The 18,132-nt window shown below is 34.8% G+C and overlaps 1 protein-coding gene across 4 annotated transcripts in view; it reads right to left on the minus strand.

Annotated features, from left to right (window-relative positions):
* LOC144239108 (A disintegrin and metallopeptidase domain 3-like) overlaps positions 1-18,132 on the minus strand; it is a 91,608-nt gene that overhangs the window by 42,254 nt on the left and 31,222 nt on the right. For 3 of the 4 annotated variants that reach the window (XM_077773108.1, XM_077773110.1, XM_077773107.1), the window contains exons 9-13: positions 11,291-11,477; positions 6,897-6,995; positions 5,121-5,316; positions 4,559-4,649; positions 3,856-4,045 (exon numbers count right to left, since the gene is read on the minus strand). In XM_077773108.1, the coding sequence (XP_077629234.1) occupies positions 3,856-4,045; positions 4,559-4,649; positions 5,121-5,316; positions 6,897-6,995; positions 11,291-11,477 (763 nt within the window). The remainder of the gene's footprint in view (positions 1-3,855; positions 4,046-4,558; positions 4,650-5,120; positions 5,317-6,896; positions 6,996-11,290; positions 11,478-18,132) is intronic. The other variant, XM_077773109.1, reaches the window with a different exon arrangement.

An 18,132-nucleotide genomic window follows, 5' to 3' on the forward strand; every position in this document is an offset into this window, starting at 1 on the left:
TTTGTGTATGATGTAAGAAAGTGGTCCAAGTTCATTCTTCTGAATGAATAAAGATGTGGGGGGGGGTGTGTGTGCGTGTGCGTGTGTGTGTATATACAGTGGTACATTACTCGGTGATCAAAAAGAATGAAATCTTGCCTTTTGCAACAATGTGGATGGAACTAGAATGTATTATGCTAAGCAAAATTAGTCAAAGAAAGACGTATCATATGATTTCACTCATATGTGGAATTTAAGTAACAAAATGATGAACATAGGAGAACAGAAGGAAAAATAGGACAAAAACAGAGAGGGAAGCAAACCATAAAAGGCTCTTAAATACAGACAGCAAACTAGCAAACGGAGGGTTGCTGGAGGAGTGTTGGGCAGGAGGATGGGCTAAATGGATGATGGGCATTAAGGAGGGCACTTATTGGGATGAGTACTGGGTGTTTGTTATATTTAAATGATGAATCACTAAATTCTACTCCTGAAACCATTATTATACTATATGTTAACTCTTTTTAAAACTTTCTTAAAAAAATTAGTGGCCATTTTGTACTTTTGGCCTTTGCATTTTCATATAAACCTTTAAGTCAGTTTTCAATCCCCACCAGCAGTGTATCTCCTTCTTCTCCATAAATAAATAAATAAATAAATAAATAAATAAATAAATAAATAAATAAAAGCAAAAACAGAAACAAAAATCTGCCAGAGTTTGATTTTTGATGTTATCATATTCATCAATTGATTTTGAGAACATTGACATCATAACAATATTAAGTCTTAGAAATAAATGAGGATGGCTTATCCCTCTATTATGTAGATCTTCTCTGTCTAGTAATGCTTTGCAGTACTTTGCATTGTTAGTGTAGAAGTTGTCTTGCATGTCTTTTATTTAGTCTTCCTAGGTTATAAATGCCTTTAAATGCTAACGGTGTCACAATATTATGATGCAAAGACTCTTTTCTAAAAATTTCATTTTGTTACCACTGTAAAACTATAAAGACATAAAATTATGGGGATGCTACAATCTGGGCTTAAGCCAAAAACACAATATTTAGTAAAAATCACAATCCACAGACTTTCCATGTGCAATCCAAACAGCAGAAATGCATGTTTTGTAGGTTTTCCCTTGACTTCAGGGAAATATATATCCATGTAACTAACAGTTATTTATAAAAGTCACTGTAGAAATAAAGTATATTGTAATTTATCTGGCCAACCTACAATTGGTGTTTAATGTGTTTTGATTTTATTCTCTATTGTAACACATCATAATTGCTCTATACCCAAATGTCTATTTCCTATATCTAAAAATTAACTTATTATTACATTAGAAATGGCTTAAAAAGTATGTTAACATATTAAACTCTTTACATTTCTAAATCACTTTCCAGAAAGCATGTGCTAATTTATACTAGTTTTAAGATGATAGTAAATTTTGTTTCTCAACATCAAATATTATTTTCAATGCCCAAGTAACACAAAAATAATAGTTGGATATTCATTTACTTTGTATTTATTTAATCACAAGTTAGGTGGAACTTTTTCATGTTTCTTAGTCATATGTTCAATTTCATAACTTTTTTTGTACTGATCTATAATGCTGTGTGTGTGCAAGTGTGTGCATGTGCACATATACCTAACATACACATATATTGTGGTATACATATATATTATGTGATGTTTTCTCTAATACCAACTGGGTGTTCAACAATTCCAATAAGTCAATGCTGACACTATTTGGATTTAAAATCTGATTACACAAGAAGAGGGGGCAAGATGGCGGAGAAGTAAGGAGCTCCGTACTTGCACTCGCGCCCATACATCACACAGAAAAGATCTGAAGCCATTGGAAACCTTACAAAACCTGAGAGATTGGGAGACAAAGGACGCAGAATCCACTGAGAGAGCCTTCTAACGNTGTTATGTGGAAACTAATTTGACAATAAACTATTAAAAAAATAAATAAATTTAAAAAAAAATCTGATTACACAACTTAAAAGTCTCAATGCCACAAGACCGCCCCCCTCACAGATACCAGATGCAAATTTCATACCATCCACACTCTGACCAACTGGCTTTAACTGGAGATTCCCATGGCCCTCTCCTCAGGTTTGCTCATTTGCTCATTTGCCTCACAGAACTCAGGAAAACACTTTACTTGTTTTTATCAGTTTATGATAAAGGATACAACTCAGCAAGAGCTAAATGGAAGAAATATATAGAGCAAGGTATATTGGGAGTAGGGGCAAGGAAGAAGTCATAGTTTCTTTCCATGACAGCTCCAAACATCTCATCATTGCAGCAAGTTGATTTGTTCATCAATTTAGAAGGTCTCTGAATCTCAATGTTCAAAAGTTTTATAAAGTTCAAACTCCAGCCATACCACTTTCCTTCCTGAAGGTCTGTGAGCGGGGCTAAAAGTTTAAACTCTAATCATTTGGTCTTTCTAGGAATCAGCTCCATCCTGAAGCTGTCTAGAGGCCCCACACTAAGTCACCTCTATAGCATAAACTCAGGTTTGATTGGGAGGGGACAAATAACAAAAAACATTCCTATCACACAGGAAACTCTAAGGGGATTTAGACGCTCCATGCCAGAAATCAGGGACAAAGACCAAATTATACTACACACACACACACCATTTTAGTGTGTATTAATGAAAGATTAAATTAGTCAATAAATTTATGCATTTACTCTGTCATATTTATAGTATTTTTTCAGTTTAGATTGTCTTTGAAAAGATAACATATTACTTTGTAATGTAGTCAGTACTAATATGTTTCTTTGTTATTTTTATGTCAGAATGTCTTTTCTCGTTCTGAGATAAGTTTACTAGCCACTTCCATTTTTCTCTTAATTTTCATTTCTTAAAGTATATCACAATGTAAATATTTTAATAAAATGTGAGATAACTGTTTACCTTTTTTCTTTGGTCAACTGTTTTTTTAAACTTTTTATTTATTTATTTTGAGAGAGAGCAAGAGACTATAAGCAGGGGAGGGACAGAGACTGAGGGAGGGAGGGAATCCCAAGCAGACTCCACACTGTCAGTACAGAGCCCTGTGAGGGTCCCAAGGGTCTCAATCCCATGAATCATGAGATCATGACCTGAACTGACACCAAGAATCAGACACTTAACCAACTGAGTCACCCAGGCACCCCGGTCAACTAATTTTTTAATGGTACCAATTTAAAAATCATTTATTCTATTTCTCAAAATTTTTGAGAAAAAAATAAACAAAGCTTAAACTCTGTTTTATTATTGTGTCTTGTGGGAAGGCCAAATTATATACATAAAATCAAATTCTTGGCTTGGCTCTTTTTTTGCCTTTCTTTGTTGTTCTTATTAGTCAGGGTGTTCTGACCTACTTTGTTTTTGGCATATTATCTGATTCTGTTTTGTTCTTTGTTTACACAAACTTTGCAGATTAGATCCTGGCCTAACAAAAAGGCTTAGATTCTTAAGTATGAAAAAATAAGTTTAAATATCTATAGCAAAACTTAAAAGAATGACAGATAGTGAAGCAAGCATTTCTTTGACTAAAAGAAATTCTGTCCTTTGAATCTTAAGATCATGATACAGTAACTAAAATTTGTAAGATTATTTATAAATGAAAAATCATAAATCTTCCTCTCTCTCTTTTCCTCTCTCTCTAGGAGGAACTGCTCAATATCTCAGTGAAGATGTAGTGTGTCCAGGCAGGAAATGAGTTCAGAGTCTTCCCAGACTGCCATGTTGGACCTCATCCTTCCCTTTCTTTCTTTTCTTTTTCTCTTTCTCATGCACAAACGCATTCATACACAGACACTCACACACACACACACACACACACATCATATATGGAATAAAATAAAATCTGTATTTACCTTCCGTTCACCACATATAGTGCCATCATACACTTTAGTTAAATCCTTCACTGAAGATGTTGCTTCACTTCTTAAATATGCTGACAAACATATATGGCCTCCAAGGTAAGTATATTGAACATTATAAACTGTTCTTGGTACTATCTGTGAATGTGTCCAGTGACAAACTATCTTTCCACAAAGGATATCCCTGGCAATATAAGGCAGAAAAAATTATTCGTATGTCACTTAGGGATAAAATATATTTATTAAGTCATTAACATTTCAAAATGAAGATAATTCAAAATGTTATTCAGATCATAACACCAAAGTTATTCAGAACATATGAAGCATAACAAATAAATTCATGTGTATATTCTAGGTTCATCGCTCATTCATATTAACTTATTTTTGCACATGTGCGCACGCGCGCACATGCGTGCGCCCACACACACAACACATGCATTCAAAAAAGTATAGTAGTGTTGGGTGTCTGGGTGGCTTAGTAAGTTGGGTGGCCAGCTTCAGCTCAGGTCATGATCTTATGGTTTGTCGGTTCAGACCCCACGTCATGCTCTGTGCTGACAGCTTGGAGCATGGAGCCTGCTTCAGGTTCTGTGTCTCCCTCTCTCTCTGCCCCTCCCCACTCACAATCTCTCTTTCTCTGTCTAAAAAATAAACATTAAAAATTTTTGAAGGTATAGTAAGTAGTCTGAATACACACCGAAAATCACAAGTTGTATTACCACAGTTTCCAAACTCATCTCCTTGAAAATTCACTTCTTGTGAACATAGATAAGTAGAAACTTTAGCAACTGAGAATATAAATAGTTACAATTACTAATCTTAAAAAAAATAAAAGTGGTAAATTAATATAGAAACATCTGACAACAGCAATGCCCAATGTCATCTACTATAAATATGTAGTGTCATCTACTGGCTATACAAGAAGGATAAACACTAAAAACTACTCACTTGAGAATAGGAAAATTGTGTCAAGGGCAGAAATGATTAAGAAAGCAGTTATTTGCTCTCTTATCTACAATTCTACTTCCCTCCACGCCAATCATGTGAAATTTCATTAATGTATGATTTTTTTTTTTGGTTCTGTACTTACTAGGCCTATTTTGCCTCAACATAGTTCGAAGTCATATTGATTAACAATTTTATTTTCAAATCTGGATTTTTAAACAAACATTACCCTTTATTATGGCTACAGGATGGATTACTGACTTTAGAAAAATATAGTTTGAAAATGAACCCCAGAAAAAAGATACAAATATTACATTTTCCAAATAATGTTTCACACTGTACATCTGGATCTCGGCATATTCCCCTATAGCAATAGGCAGTGTTATTATTACATGGCTGTAAATCAGCAGATACCACATCAGGTACACAAGCCGAAGATGTTCCATTGCAATATTCTGGAAAATCACATGGATCTTTCCTTTTCCTACATAAACGTCCTCTTTCGGCTATCTGTGAGACAAAGGAAAACAAATATAGTTTTTAAAGTAGTAAACCAAAAATGTAAAAATATTTAATCAAGAACGGTGTATTTCTATCATTTCCATTTGTATTGCATTTTAACTACTTAAAGTCAAATTATTATTTTACTTGAAAGCGCAAGTGAAATAGATTGGAAAAAACCCAAATGTCCATCAATGGATGAATAGATTAACAAATTGTGGTATATTCATGCAATGGAATTTATGCAATGGAATATTTTCAACCATATAAAGGAGCACTGATACATAGACTACAAGGTGAATGAATATTCAACACTATGTTAAGTGGAGAAGGCCAGGCACAAAAGGTCACATATTCTGTTTCTACTTATATAAAATATCCAGAATAGGTTACTCCAGACAGAACAAATTGGTGGTTGCCAGGGACTGAGGGGAAGGGAGAAAGGGGAGCAAGTGCTTAATGCTCCAGGAGTCTCTTGTTTGAGTGACGAACTTTTTCTGGAACTAGATGGAGGCGGCTGTTGCACAACACTGTGAATATACTGAATATTACTAACTTGTTCACCTGAAAATGGTGAGTTTTATGGTATGTCTTTCTTCACTCTAATTTTTTTAAAGGCTCTACCAAATGTAAGAATTATCCCCATTTTAAAGAACTACCCTTTGGGTTGTGGAGAAAGGACATAGGCCTTTGTAGAAAAGCCTTATCTGTTCAATCCTGCTGATTTGGAGACAAAGGACAAGGTGAGCGCCCTGGTGAAGGTAAGAGCAATAAGGTTTATTGCTAAGTAGTAGAAACTCTGTCCCTGACTCCTTGAAGACAAGTGACCAGTGGCTTTAATTACTAGCACAAAGAGTGAAAAAGAACATACACAGAACAGAGTAGAATGACATTAGGAGAGATTTCACTGACAGAGAACCCAGCAAATCTCTAATCAGATTTTACGATTGTCGTTGACTCCTGAAAGTGACACAAAAAAGGCAAATGAAGCAATCCCCAACAGATAAATCTTACTCAGTCTCCTTTCAGGTGTGACAATGAAGGAATTTGAAGGGGCAATTTCCCAAAGGAAGTCCAGGATTCAATTCAATTCCAGGACCAGTGGTCCCTTGAAATGATAAACTTGAATATTAGGCATGCTACATGTTGCTGGCTATTCTACATGGACCCCTTTTCTGCTACTTTCAAAATGAGAGATTATTATTATTGTTATTATTGTCTGTTTATTCAAATATTGTACATCAACTGTGTGTTGCATGCCTTGTTTTTAATTTTGTCATAAGAGCTACATTCAGGTATGACCAAGAGAAATTCATAGCACCCAAATAATTTGGAATTGATATTGAATAATAACTGGATGGGTCCTGAGTAGAGACTAAAAACAATGCAATGAAAAGTACAGCTAAGGTAGCTGAAAAAGATCTATGTACATCCTCTGAACTTAGAAATCAATTATGTATGAATCAGGTACATAAAGCTACACATTTGAAAGTTGTGCTAAAAAAAAGCTTAAAAAATGCTCTAAAAAATGGACACACAATAGCACAAAAAATTATGAAAAGAAATCATGTTTTATTTTGAAAGTTTACCAGGCAAGTTCTTCTATCACAGCATGGTCCACTGCCACACTCTGCATTTCCGATTAGAGTACAAGTTACAGGATTGCAGCATTTTTTATGACTGCATTTCTAAAAGCAAATAGAGAAAAGTTAAATAATAGGAATTTTCAATCAAAGAAATAACTATTTATTGTCAAAATATACAAAATATTTCCCTGAGCTAATTACAATCCTAGTATGACTTTGACTTCTGTACTTACTTTTTTAATTTGTTTTTTACATTTACTTATTTTTGAGAGACAGAGTGAGACAGAGCATGAGTGGGGGAGGGGCAGAGAGAGAAGGAGACACAGAATCCGAAGCAGGCTCCAGGCTCTGAGCAAGGGTCAGCACAGAGCCTGATGCGGGGCTCGAACCCACGAACTGTGAGATCATCACCTGAACCGAAGTCCGACATCCAACCGACTGAGCCACCCAGGCACCCCATTCTGTATTTACTTTTAACACCACTTCAGTTAAAGTTATATTTTCAGCATAGGAAAAAAAATGGTAAAGAAATCATTCATGCCTCCATGCTCAAGCAACTGAGCTATAAAAAACTCAATGCAATTTCTTTCAATCTTATAGGAATACATAAATGTATGCAGTCTAAATTCTTAGATGTTTTTCACTTATTATATCATGAGTACTTTTCTATTTTACCGAATCTCTTCAAGATATCATCTTCAGAATATTTATCAATTTATGGATGTAACAGAATAGAGGTTCTAAATTATGACATTTTATTATTGTAAACAATGTTTCAAAGAAAAAAGCTTGTCATTTTCTTACTCTAAGACCTTATATTAAATGTAAATGCTAGAAATTATTAGATACTAGAGCACAAAAATATTAGTGGCTTTTCATAATATACTTCCATTTCCTTCTTCCTATAGGTTAAAAGAGTGATATGTCACAAGACTAATAGTAATATTTAAAAATTAGTAAAGTGGATAGTCACAAATCACTATGTTTATATTTGCTTCAATATTAATATTTTTATTACTAGTGTGCTGAAAATTTTACATAGCTGCACATTACTACTTACACATTTCCCCTGATTTTACGAGTTAGGGTAAGGAGTGCTGGTATTGGTATAAGGGTAGAAGCACGAAACAATGGATCACAAAGTATGTGATAAACTTTTTTTCAATACAAGTACCAAGAAAAATATAGCTTTTCCACAAATGGGCCTGGAACAATTGGATATACATATAGAAAAAATATATCCTGATTCTTAACTTACAAACACTACTCAAAATTGGTCATAGATATACATAGAAAAGCTAAAATCAATAAACTTCTAGAAGAACACTTATGAGAAAGATTCACAACCATGGGATAGATCGGGCACAAGTAGCATAACGCATAAAAGGAAAAAAATGATAAACTGAATATTATCCGATTAAAAATTTGATTTTTTGAAAGATATCATTAAGAAAATACAAAGCCAAGCCACATATTGAGAGAAAATCTGGCAAAAGACTTGCATATAGTTTATATTAAGAATTTCTAGGGGCTCCTGGGTGGCTCAGTCAGCTAAGCGTCCGACTTCAGCTCAGGTCATGATCTCACGGTTCGTGGGTTCGAGCCCCGCGTCAGGCTCTGTGTTGACAGCTAGCTCAGAGACTGAAGCCTGTCTTCCAGTTCCTTATCTCCTTCTCTCTGTCCCTTCTCTGCTCACACTGTCTCTATCTCTCTTTCAAAAATAAATAAAACATTTAAAAAGAATTTTTTAAAAGAATTTCTCGGGGTACCTGGGTGGCTTAGTTGGTTAAGCAGCCAACATCAGGTCAGGCCATGATCTTATGGTTCTTGAGTTCAAGCCCCACATTCTGTGCTGACAGCTCAGAGCCTGGACCCTGCTTCAGATTTTGTGTCTCCTTCTCTTTGCCTCTCTCTATCTCTCTCAAAAATAAGGAAACATTATTTTAGAAAAAGCATTTCTATAACTACCTAATAAAAAAATCAAACCTTATAAATATGTACAAAATGTCTGAACAGACACTTCAAAAAGGAAGCATATGAATGGTCCCATAATTGTATGAAANCATAAAACCAGTTCTGAGAGAATATTAAAAAAAAAGAAAGAAACAGAAAATATGAATAGATTGACTACTACACTACTAGTAAGGAGATAGGGTCAGTAATCAAAACCTCCCAAGAATCATAAGACCAAGTCAAGATGGCTTCACTGGTGACTCTATCAAATATTAACAAAAAATTTAACACTTGCCCTTCTAAACTCTTCATGAAAACTAAAGAGGAGGCATCACTTTCAAACTTAGTAGATCAGGTCTGAGCACAAATTATTCAGGTACTTGTTAAGTATATATCCATTACACACTTTGTTCATCCTTCATGCATATATTTCATGTATATTTCATGTGTATTATATACAACAATGAAATGAGTATGTCATAAATATTTATCATTTTAATGGACAGAGAACTTCCTTTCAAGTGAACTAAAAAATACTAAAGAATATTTTAAGAAAGAGAATATAATTTAAATAAAATTCTTCAGAATGAAACTCTGACATGCAAAAAAAACTAAAAACAAAAGGAAATGATAGGTAAAATAAAACAAGTATTTTCAGTATAAAAGTTTTAAAGAATTTTCTAATGTAAAGCACAGAGGTGACAGAAATGCAATATTTACAAATATGTTATGTTAGTTGATTGGGTTATAAACCCCATTATTTTGGAGGTGGCCTAGATATGGTTAAAACTTAAATATGTATGGTACAAATACAAGAATAATCACTAAAAGAAAATAAAAAGTATATAACCACTAAACTGCTTAAATAGAGGAAGAAAGAAAAAAGGCTCAGATCAAAAGGGATGAAAAAAATTTTAATTAAAAAACAAGTATGGCAAAATGAACATAAAAATATGGAAATTTGGGGGCAACTAAAGTTATAAAAAATATAGAAGACTTTAAGGCGTCATAACACCTAAATGTAATGAGGTATACTAGATAAGATCCTGGCACAGAAAGAGGCTATGCAGTATAAAGAAAAGAAATCTGGGAGTGCCTAGATGGCTCAGTCGATTAAGCATCTGGCTCAGGTCATGATCTCATGGTTCGTGAGTTTGAGTCAGGCTTCATACTGACATGTGCAGAGCCTGCTTAGGATCTCTCTTTCCCTCTCTGTCTTCCCCTCCCTCTCTAAATAAATAAATAAATAAATAAATAAATAAATAAGTAAATTGGAAACCCCCAAAAAAGAAATCTGAATAAATTACGGACTTTAGTTAATAAAATATGCAAAAATATTAATCACAAATTGTTTAAGAGAATAATCTGATAAATCAAAGACAGATTGGATAATAAATTAAACCCAGTATAGATCTTGAACATAACAGTGCAGAAAAAGTAAATGAGAATAGAGAAATATCAGGGAAATGCTCATTAAGGGAAGCTAGTGTGTGCATAGATATATAGATATGTCAGACCAAATAGACTTAAAACAGAAAGCAACATTGAGAATAAAGAGATTCAGTGATTGAAAATGAAAGTTAAATTTCCAGGAAGATATAACAATCATAATGTAAGACTCCACCATATAAAAAAGCTTCAAAATACAGAGAGAATAAATTGAATAACGTATAGTAAGAATTAGGCAAATCCAACTGCATAGTTGAACACATAGATATTATCTCTCAAGTGCCAAGAGTTCAGGCAAATAAAATTCATAAAAAATATGGATTATTTGAAGCATTCACTTATAAATTGTGATATAATCAATTAACGTAGAATTTTGTTTCTAACAATTCAAGAGTTTACATTTTCTCAACCAAATATGGAACATTAAAAAAAATCAACATGCATAAGTATATAAAGACAGGCATAATAAAATGCAGATTAGATCTTACAAAGCACAACTGGAAAGAAAAAGTAATAGCAAATACTTAAATATAACAACAAACCAAGGATTATTATTAACCCAGTTATGTGAAGTGATGTTAAAATAAATAAAGTTCCCCCAAATGCAAGGAGAGAAATCAGGAGATGAGGATGTAAATAACAACATATATATAAAAACTTAATGAACCAATACAGTTACCTTGGCGGAATTCAGGGGATGATTAAGGTGATGATTATAGTATTTATGTTAATAATGTTTATGATACAGAAAGAGGTATCGCTATTAATGGTTACCTCTTTAATCCATGCTACACTGACCTCTTACTTCAACTCTTCAAATGCTTCAAATTCAAGATATCAGTTATCACAAGCCCTACAGCACCATATCTTGGATATTTAATGAAATGGTGCAGCATTTCATAAAAAGTCCTCCTATTATCACATCTATATTTATAAGACTACATGAGAAACATAAAAGCAAATCTTTAGATAAGTTATTAATGTTTGTCACTAACCTCTGGCAAACCACAATCACATTGTTCTGGTGGTTCCATAATTTTATTACCACAAGCTGTAGTTCTTCCTTGGCGAACGACTTCTGAAACTGTTTTATTCTGAAGACATTCAAATTCAGGCTGTGAAACCTTATGCTTAAATTCATCAATGCTGCAACTGCTAAAATACTTTACACCATGGGAATGTCTAAAAATAAATCATATTCCTCAGATATAAATGGAATAAAACCAGTATCAAAGTAATACTCTATGATTTACTGAAAAGTACTAAAAATTCTGTAGTACTTCACTTACCGAAGGGCCAAGAAGGAGAGTGCTTTTATTTTTAATACAAGTTATAAATAACAGCAATAAGTTTTTTTGATGGTAAATTCAATATATTAAAGCATGTAGAGGAAGTTAAGGTGACATGAATTAGAATATATTAAAACAAACATGCTTACCACACAAAAATCTTTCTTTGAATATGTCCTATTATTATTTTCATTATGGTTGCCAAAATCACAATTATAATCATTATTATAAGCACTAATTACAAGAAAATGAAACATACTAGATAATTTATGTCAAAAACTGAAGAAATATAGTTGAAAATATTAATGAAAAATCACAAACATTTCTACTGTGATAACAAAATCGACCAATTAAATATCTCGACATTGATTATATAAAATGTATAAACCCTGGGTTCTTTTTATTTTGTTGACTATTTTAATATTTCTGTACTTCTACATGTACAATTTAATGAATTTTTATTTAATTTTGTAACAATCTAAAACTTAGAGAAATGACACAAAAATAGTACAAAAGAATAATTTTTTCCTGTTGTCAAACACAATCCTAAATATTTTAATGTACAATTCTTACATAGATATTAATTCCAAAACAGACCTTTTAAAATCAGAAAATAATTATACATTACTAATGACATCCTCAGATGTCATTCAAATTTCCTCTTCATCACAATATTGGCACTTTATAGCAAAAAGATTCAGTTGGGAGTCAACTATTACATGTATTTTTTTTTCAGTTTTTTTCTCCAAATTTTTACTTAAATTCCAGTTAGTTAACATGTAGTGTATTATTGGTTTCTGGTAGAGAATTTAATGATTCATCACTTACATGCAACACCCAGTGCTCATCACAAGTGCCCTCCATAATAGCAATCACCCATTTAGCCCATCCCCCCACCAATCTCCCATCCAACAACCCTGTTTGTTCTCTATAGTTAAGAGTCTTTTTTCTGCTTTGTCTTTCTTTTTTCTCCACATTCATCTGTTTTATTTCTCAAATTCTAAGTGAGGGAAATCATGTGGAATTTGTCTCTCTCTGACTCTTATTTTGCTTTGCATTATACTCTCTAGATCCATCCACATCATTGTAAATAGCAAGATCTCATTCTTTCTTATGGCTGAGTAATTTTCATATATATATATATCACATCTCACATATATATCACATATATATATCACATTTCACATATATATGTATGTGTGTGTATATATATATATATATCTCTCACATCTTTATCCATTCACCAATCAATGGACATTTGAGCTTTTATCATAATTTGGCTATGGTTGATAACACTGCTATAAATATTGGGGTATGCATGTATCCCTTGAAATCAGTCTTTTGATCCAGTATATAATCTATCTTGGAAAATGTTCCATGTGCACTCAAGAAGAATGTGTATTCTGCTGCCTTTGGATGAAAAGTTCTGAATTTATCTGTCAAGTCCATCTGGACGAGTGTATCACTCAGGGCCATTGTTTCTTCATTGATGTTTCTTCTTTCTGCCTAGATGATCTGTCCATTGTTGTAAGTGGAGTATTAAAGTCACCTGCAAATACCATGCTCTTACCAATAAGATTGCTTATGTTTGTGATTAATTGATTTATATATTTGGGTGCTTTCATATTGGGTGCATAAACATTTATAATTATTAGCTCTTCTTGATGGATAGACCCATAATTGTGATATAATGACCTTCTTCATCTCCTGTTATAGCCTTTAGTTTAAAATCTAGTTTGTCTGATATGAGTATGGCTACTCTAGCTTTCTTTTGACTTACAGCAGTGTGACAGATGTTTCCCCATCCTCTCACTTTCAATCTGAAGGTCTCCTCAGGTCTAAAATGGGTCTCTTGTAGACAGCATATAGATGGATATTGTTTGTTTGTTTTCTTACCATTCTGATACCTTATGCCTTTTGATTTAGTTGATTTATATTCAAAATTATTATTAAAAGATATAGATTTAGTGTCATTGTGTTATCTGTAGGTTTCATGCTTGTGATGTTATCTCTGGACCTTTGTAGTCTTTGCAGCATTCCACTCACAGAGTCCTCCTTAGTATCTCTTGTAGAGCTGATTTAGCGGTCATGAACTCCTTCAGTTTTTGTTTATCTGGGAAACACTTTATCTCTCCTTCTATTCTGAATGACAGCCTTTCTGGATAAAGGATTCTTGGTTGCATATTTTTCCTATTCAGCACATTGGATATTCCTGCCACTGCCTCCTGGCTCCCAAGTTTCAGTGGACAATTCTACTACTACCTTTATGTGTCTACCTTTGTAGGTTAAGGCACGTTTATTCTGAGTTGCTTTCAGAATTCTCTCTTTACATTTGCATTTTGCCAGTTTCACTATGATATGCCATGGAGAAGACCTATTCCTGTTACATCTGAAGGGAGTTCTCTGTGCCTCTTGGATTTGGATGGCTGCTTCCTTCCCCAGATTGGTGAAGTTCTGAGCTATAACTTGTTCAAGTAAAACTTCTGCCCCTTTCTCTCTCTTCTTCTTCTGGAACTCCTATGATATGAATATTATTATGTTTCATGGATCACTTATTCGCTAATTCTCCCCTTAAGTCTAGTATTTCTTTTACCTTTTTTTCTCAGCTTCATCATTTTCCATAATTTTATCTTCTATTTCACTTATTCTCTCCTCTTCCTCTTCCATCCTCACTGTCATTGCATCTAGTTTACTTTGCACATCATTTGCAGCATTACTTAATTCATCACGACTATATTTTAGTTCCTTGATCTCTGCAGCAATAGATTCTCTGCTGTCTTCTATGCTTTTTTCAAGCCCAGCAATTAATCTTATGACTACTATTCTAAATTCTTGATCATATATATTGCTTGTATATGTTTTAAGAAATTCTTTAACTGTCATTTCTTCCTGAAATTTTCTTTGAGGAGAATTCTTCTGTTTCATCATTTTGACTAGTCTTCTGTTCCTTGTGTGTTTTAAAAACTTGTTATGTGTCCTACACCTGCAAGCACTACAATATTAAAGAGGGGTTGTACATTGTCCACGGCGTGGCCCATCAGGAGGCATTTTTGGAATGTGTAACATGCTCTCTGTTGCTGCGACTTGGTTGCTTTCTCTCCCTACTCTTAGTGGTGGTTTGGACTCTCCACCAAGTGTGCTTTGGTTTGTTTGTTGAAGTAACCCTGAGGAAAAAAAAATGTTTTAAAAAGGGGGTGGTGGTGCAAGAAGCCTTATTCCATATAAAGAAACGACATGGGTGGGGAAGAATAAAATAAAATTGACTAGGCAGAGAAACTATATGGCTTAATCCAGAGAGAGGAAAATAGAGAATAAGGAGATACAGAACAGGTGTAAAGAGAACAGGTTAAATATGTCTGCTTAAACAAACCAACAACCAGAATAACCACACTAGAGAAGGGAAGAAATAAGAGGAAGAAAAGGATGAAAACAACACACACACACACACACAAAGAATTGACCAAGAATTAAATAAAAAAATGCAAAACCATGGGTGCCTCAGAACCGGTGGCTGTGCTGGTCTGGAAGAGAGCTGTCTGGTTGGTCAGCATCAATCTTGCTCCACTAGAGCCCCAGTTACCATGAGTGGAGGGACGTGGTTTGGTGTAGGTGGGTCCTACCTGGGCCGCTTGGTTCCCTTAAGTCCCACCTTGTTGGTGATGGGGAGAAAAATGGCGACACCCTCCCCGGACCCAGTGTCACAAACCACTCAATTCAGGCTGTCCTCACAGTGCTGCATGGGTGCAAGCAGATTGTTCCCCCTCCCCCTATCAATGCTCCACAGTCTCCTGTGCCTCCCAGGGGCTTGGCTGGTATTCAAACCACAATGTCTTAAAGGATCCTGCTCCTTGAGCCCTGGTTCTGGGGACGTGCTGCTCTGCCCTGCTGATAAAGGGCTTCTAGCTGGCAGGTGCAGACAGGGCCCTTTGTCCTTGGAACGACTATATACCTTCTTCCCACAGCACTCCAGGGAGGGGATTGCTTTCTCCCACTGCAGACTGCACCTCTAAGCTAGTTACTGAGGCTGGGGCTGGCTTCCCTCCTCCCTAGGCCTGGGAACAGGGCAGCCAGTCCCAGACCAGAGAAAGCCCCACAGATATAAATTGGATCTTTCTCTGTTTTTTCTGATCCCTGGTCCATGGTTTCTCTCTTGTCCAAATACAATCCTACACTTGCACACCCTCTCTTTCTCTTCCTTTTGTCTCTCCACAAAAGGAGATCCCTCCCCTTCATGCCTACAGCACCCATTTTATGTCTCCCAGTTTGCAATCACGCACCTATGGCCCACCAAGTTGTCCCCATGGGCTCCTGGAGATGTCTCTGTCACTCTGCAGCCCAGACTCTTCGAATTCCAAGTCTTCTGGTCTCAACACTGCTGTGTTTGAGGTCTGAGGGAACTTCAGGGAACTTCGGGCCCCCTACTTCTCCACCATGTTGACCGCTTTTCTCTTTTATCCAAATCAGTCTTTTGGATCCTATGGGCAAATACCCAGAAGTACAATTGCTAGATGATAAGGTTCTATTTTCAACTTTTTAAGGAAGGTCCATACTGCTTTCTGGCTGCACCAGTTTTCAGTCCCACCAACAGTGGGACTTTCTCCTCATCCTTATCAACATCTGTTGTTTCCTGGGTTGTTAACTTCAGCCATTCTGACTGGTGTGAGGTGGTGTCTCATTGTAGTTTTGGTTTGCCTTTCCCTGATGATTCTTTTCATGTGTCTGTTAGCCATTTTATGGCTTTTTCTTTAGAAAAATATCTATTCATGTCTTCTGTCCATTGTTTAACTGGATTATTTGTTTTTTGGGTGTTGAGTTTGAGAAGTTTTTTTTTAATAGATTTTGGATACTAACCCTTCATCAGATATGTCATTTGCAAATATCTTCTGCCATTCCAAACATTATCTTTTAGTTTTATTGTTTCCTTCCCTATGCAGAAGCTTTTTATCTTGATGAAGTCCTAATATTTCATCTTTGCTTTTGTTTCCCTTGCTTCAGAAGACACATCTAATAAGAAGTTGCTACAGCTAATGTCAAAGATGTTGCTGTCTGCGTTATCCTCTAGGATTCTGATGGCTCTGTGTCTCACATTTAGGTCTTTTACCCATTTTGAATTTATTTACTTTAGCCCGGGAACCAATCATTCTTTCAGTTCTTTTAGTGAGGAATGGTATTTTAAAAGCATTATATAGCTGATAGGTGTGCTCTTGTTACTAGATTTTTAAAGGGCATTTTAAACTAGCTACTTAGGAACTGTTCATAGTCTATTTGCTCTAACCTACAATTTGCTACATCCCTACCAATTCTGGCTCCTGAAATGATCTTATAGATACTTCAGTATCAGTAGGAACAACTTCTCGGGGTGTGGCTTATCCAATGATTTCTGAGTTCCTAGGTCAGAAAGATTTTTAGAGTTCCTATTGTTTTCCTATTTTAGTTCCTCCCACACAGCTACTTACTTCATGCAGCTCTTTGTTAGTGGATTGGTCCCATCTTCTGGTATTTTTGGTGCATTTCAGTTTGGAAAATTTGTGGCATATGGTTTAATTTTTTTGTTTATTTTGCTAGTTTCACTCTGTATTTTGAGAGAATGAAATACCATTCTGAGGTAGGCTAAAATACCATGCTGATACTTTTACCATTTGATTTCCATCCTCTCCCTTATTCTTATAACGTATTCTTCCCTAGGTAAAACTCCATTCTGTTTGGTTCTTGTTCTAGTATTTCTTCCTTCCTTTCCTTCTCACTGCATATCACTGGTTTTCCCCAATTACTCAGCCTGCAAGTATAAAAAGTACACAAAGCTAAATCTTAAGGCACCTCTTATCACTCTTTCAACTTCCTTCAAAATATTCTGTTCATGGTTTGAGCTTCCACCAATAAATTGGCTCACACATTTCAAATTCCTTGTCCTCTGAGATCAGAACCTATATAACTGTGTATTTAACCCTAATGGGTGACTCACAATCCCCAAATTAACATAAACTGCCCTTAAGACTTATCCTTTCCTAAAATATTTGCCTTTTTCAACACCTGTTAATAACTGTGATATCTAGAAGCCTACAAATAATTCTTCACATCTTTTTTATCCTCAATCTTAATATTCTGTATTATGAGAATCATCTCCAAAATATTATCATATGGTTGTTCCCTCTGATATATTTTACATTCATTTTAAGGTAATCTTACTATCCATAACACATAAATCAATTTAAAATGTGTTTTGCTAACCTTTATGATAAAATTCCAACTCTTGCATCATGATTGCATAATCAGGCTCTTTCATACATTCCTGAATCAGCTTGACTTCTTCTCCTGACTTGTTATGCTTTAGTCTCATTGCATTTTACTTTCCTACCCCTATGTCTAAAATATTCTTCCTTATAGTTCCCAGCCTTTTTGTTTTTCATTTTTATCTTTCTCCCAATTTCCTCATTTTAGTCTTTTGAGCTTTTCAAGCTACTACTTAATTTGTTGGCCCTGAAAAGTTTTCAACAAGCTCTTTACATTAACAGATTCATTTCCCTCATAACTGTTTCCTCAGAAAAACT

The sequence above is a fragment of the Crocuta crocuta genome, unplaced genomic scaffold (assembly GCF_008692635.1).
Source record: "Crocuta crocuta isolate KB4526 unplaced genomic scaffold, BGI_CrCroc_1.0 scaffold177, whole genome shotgun sequence".
In the NCBI taxonomy this organism is placed as follows: Eukaryota; Metazoa; Chordata; class Mammalia; order Carnivora; family Hyaenidae; genus Crocuta; species Crocuta crocuta.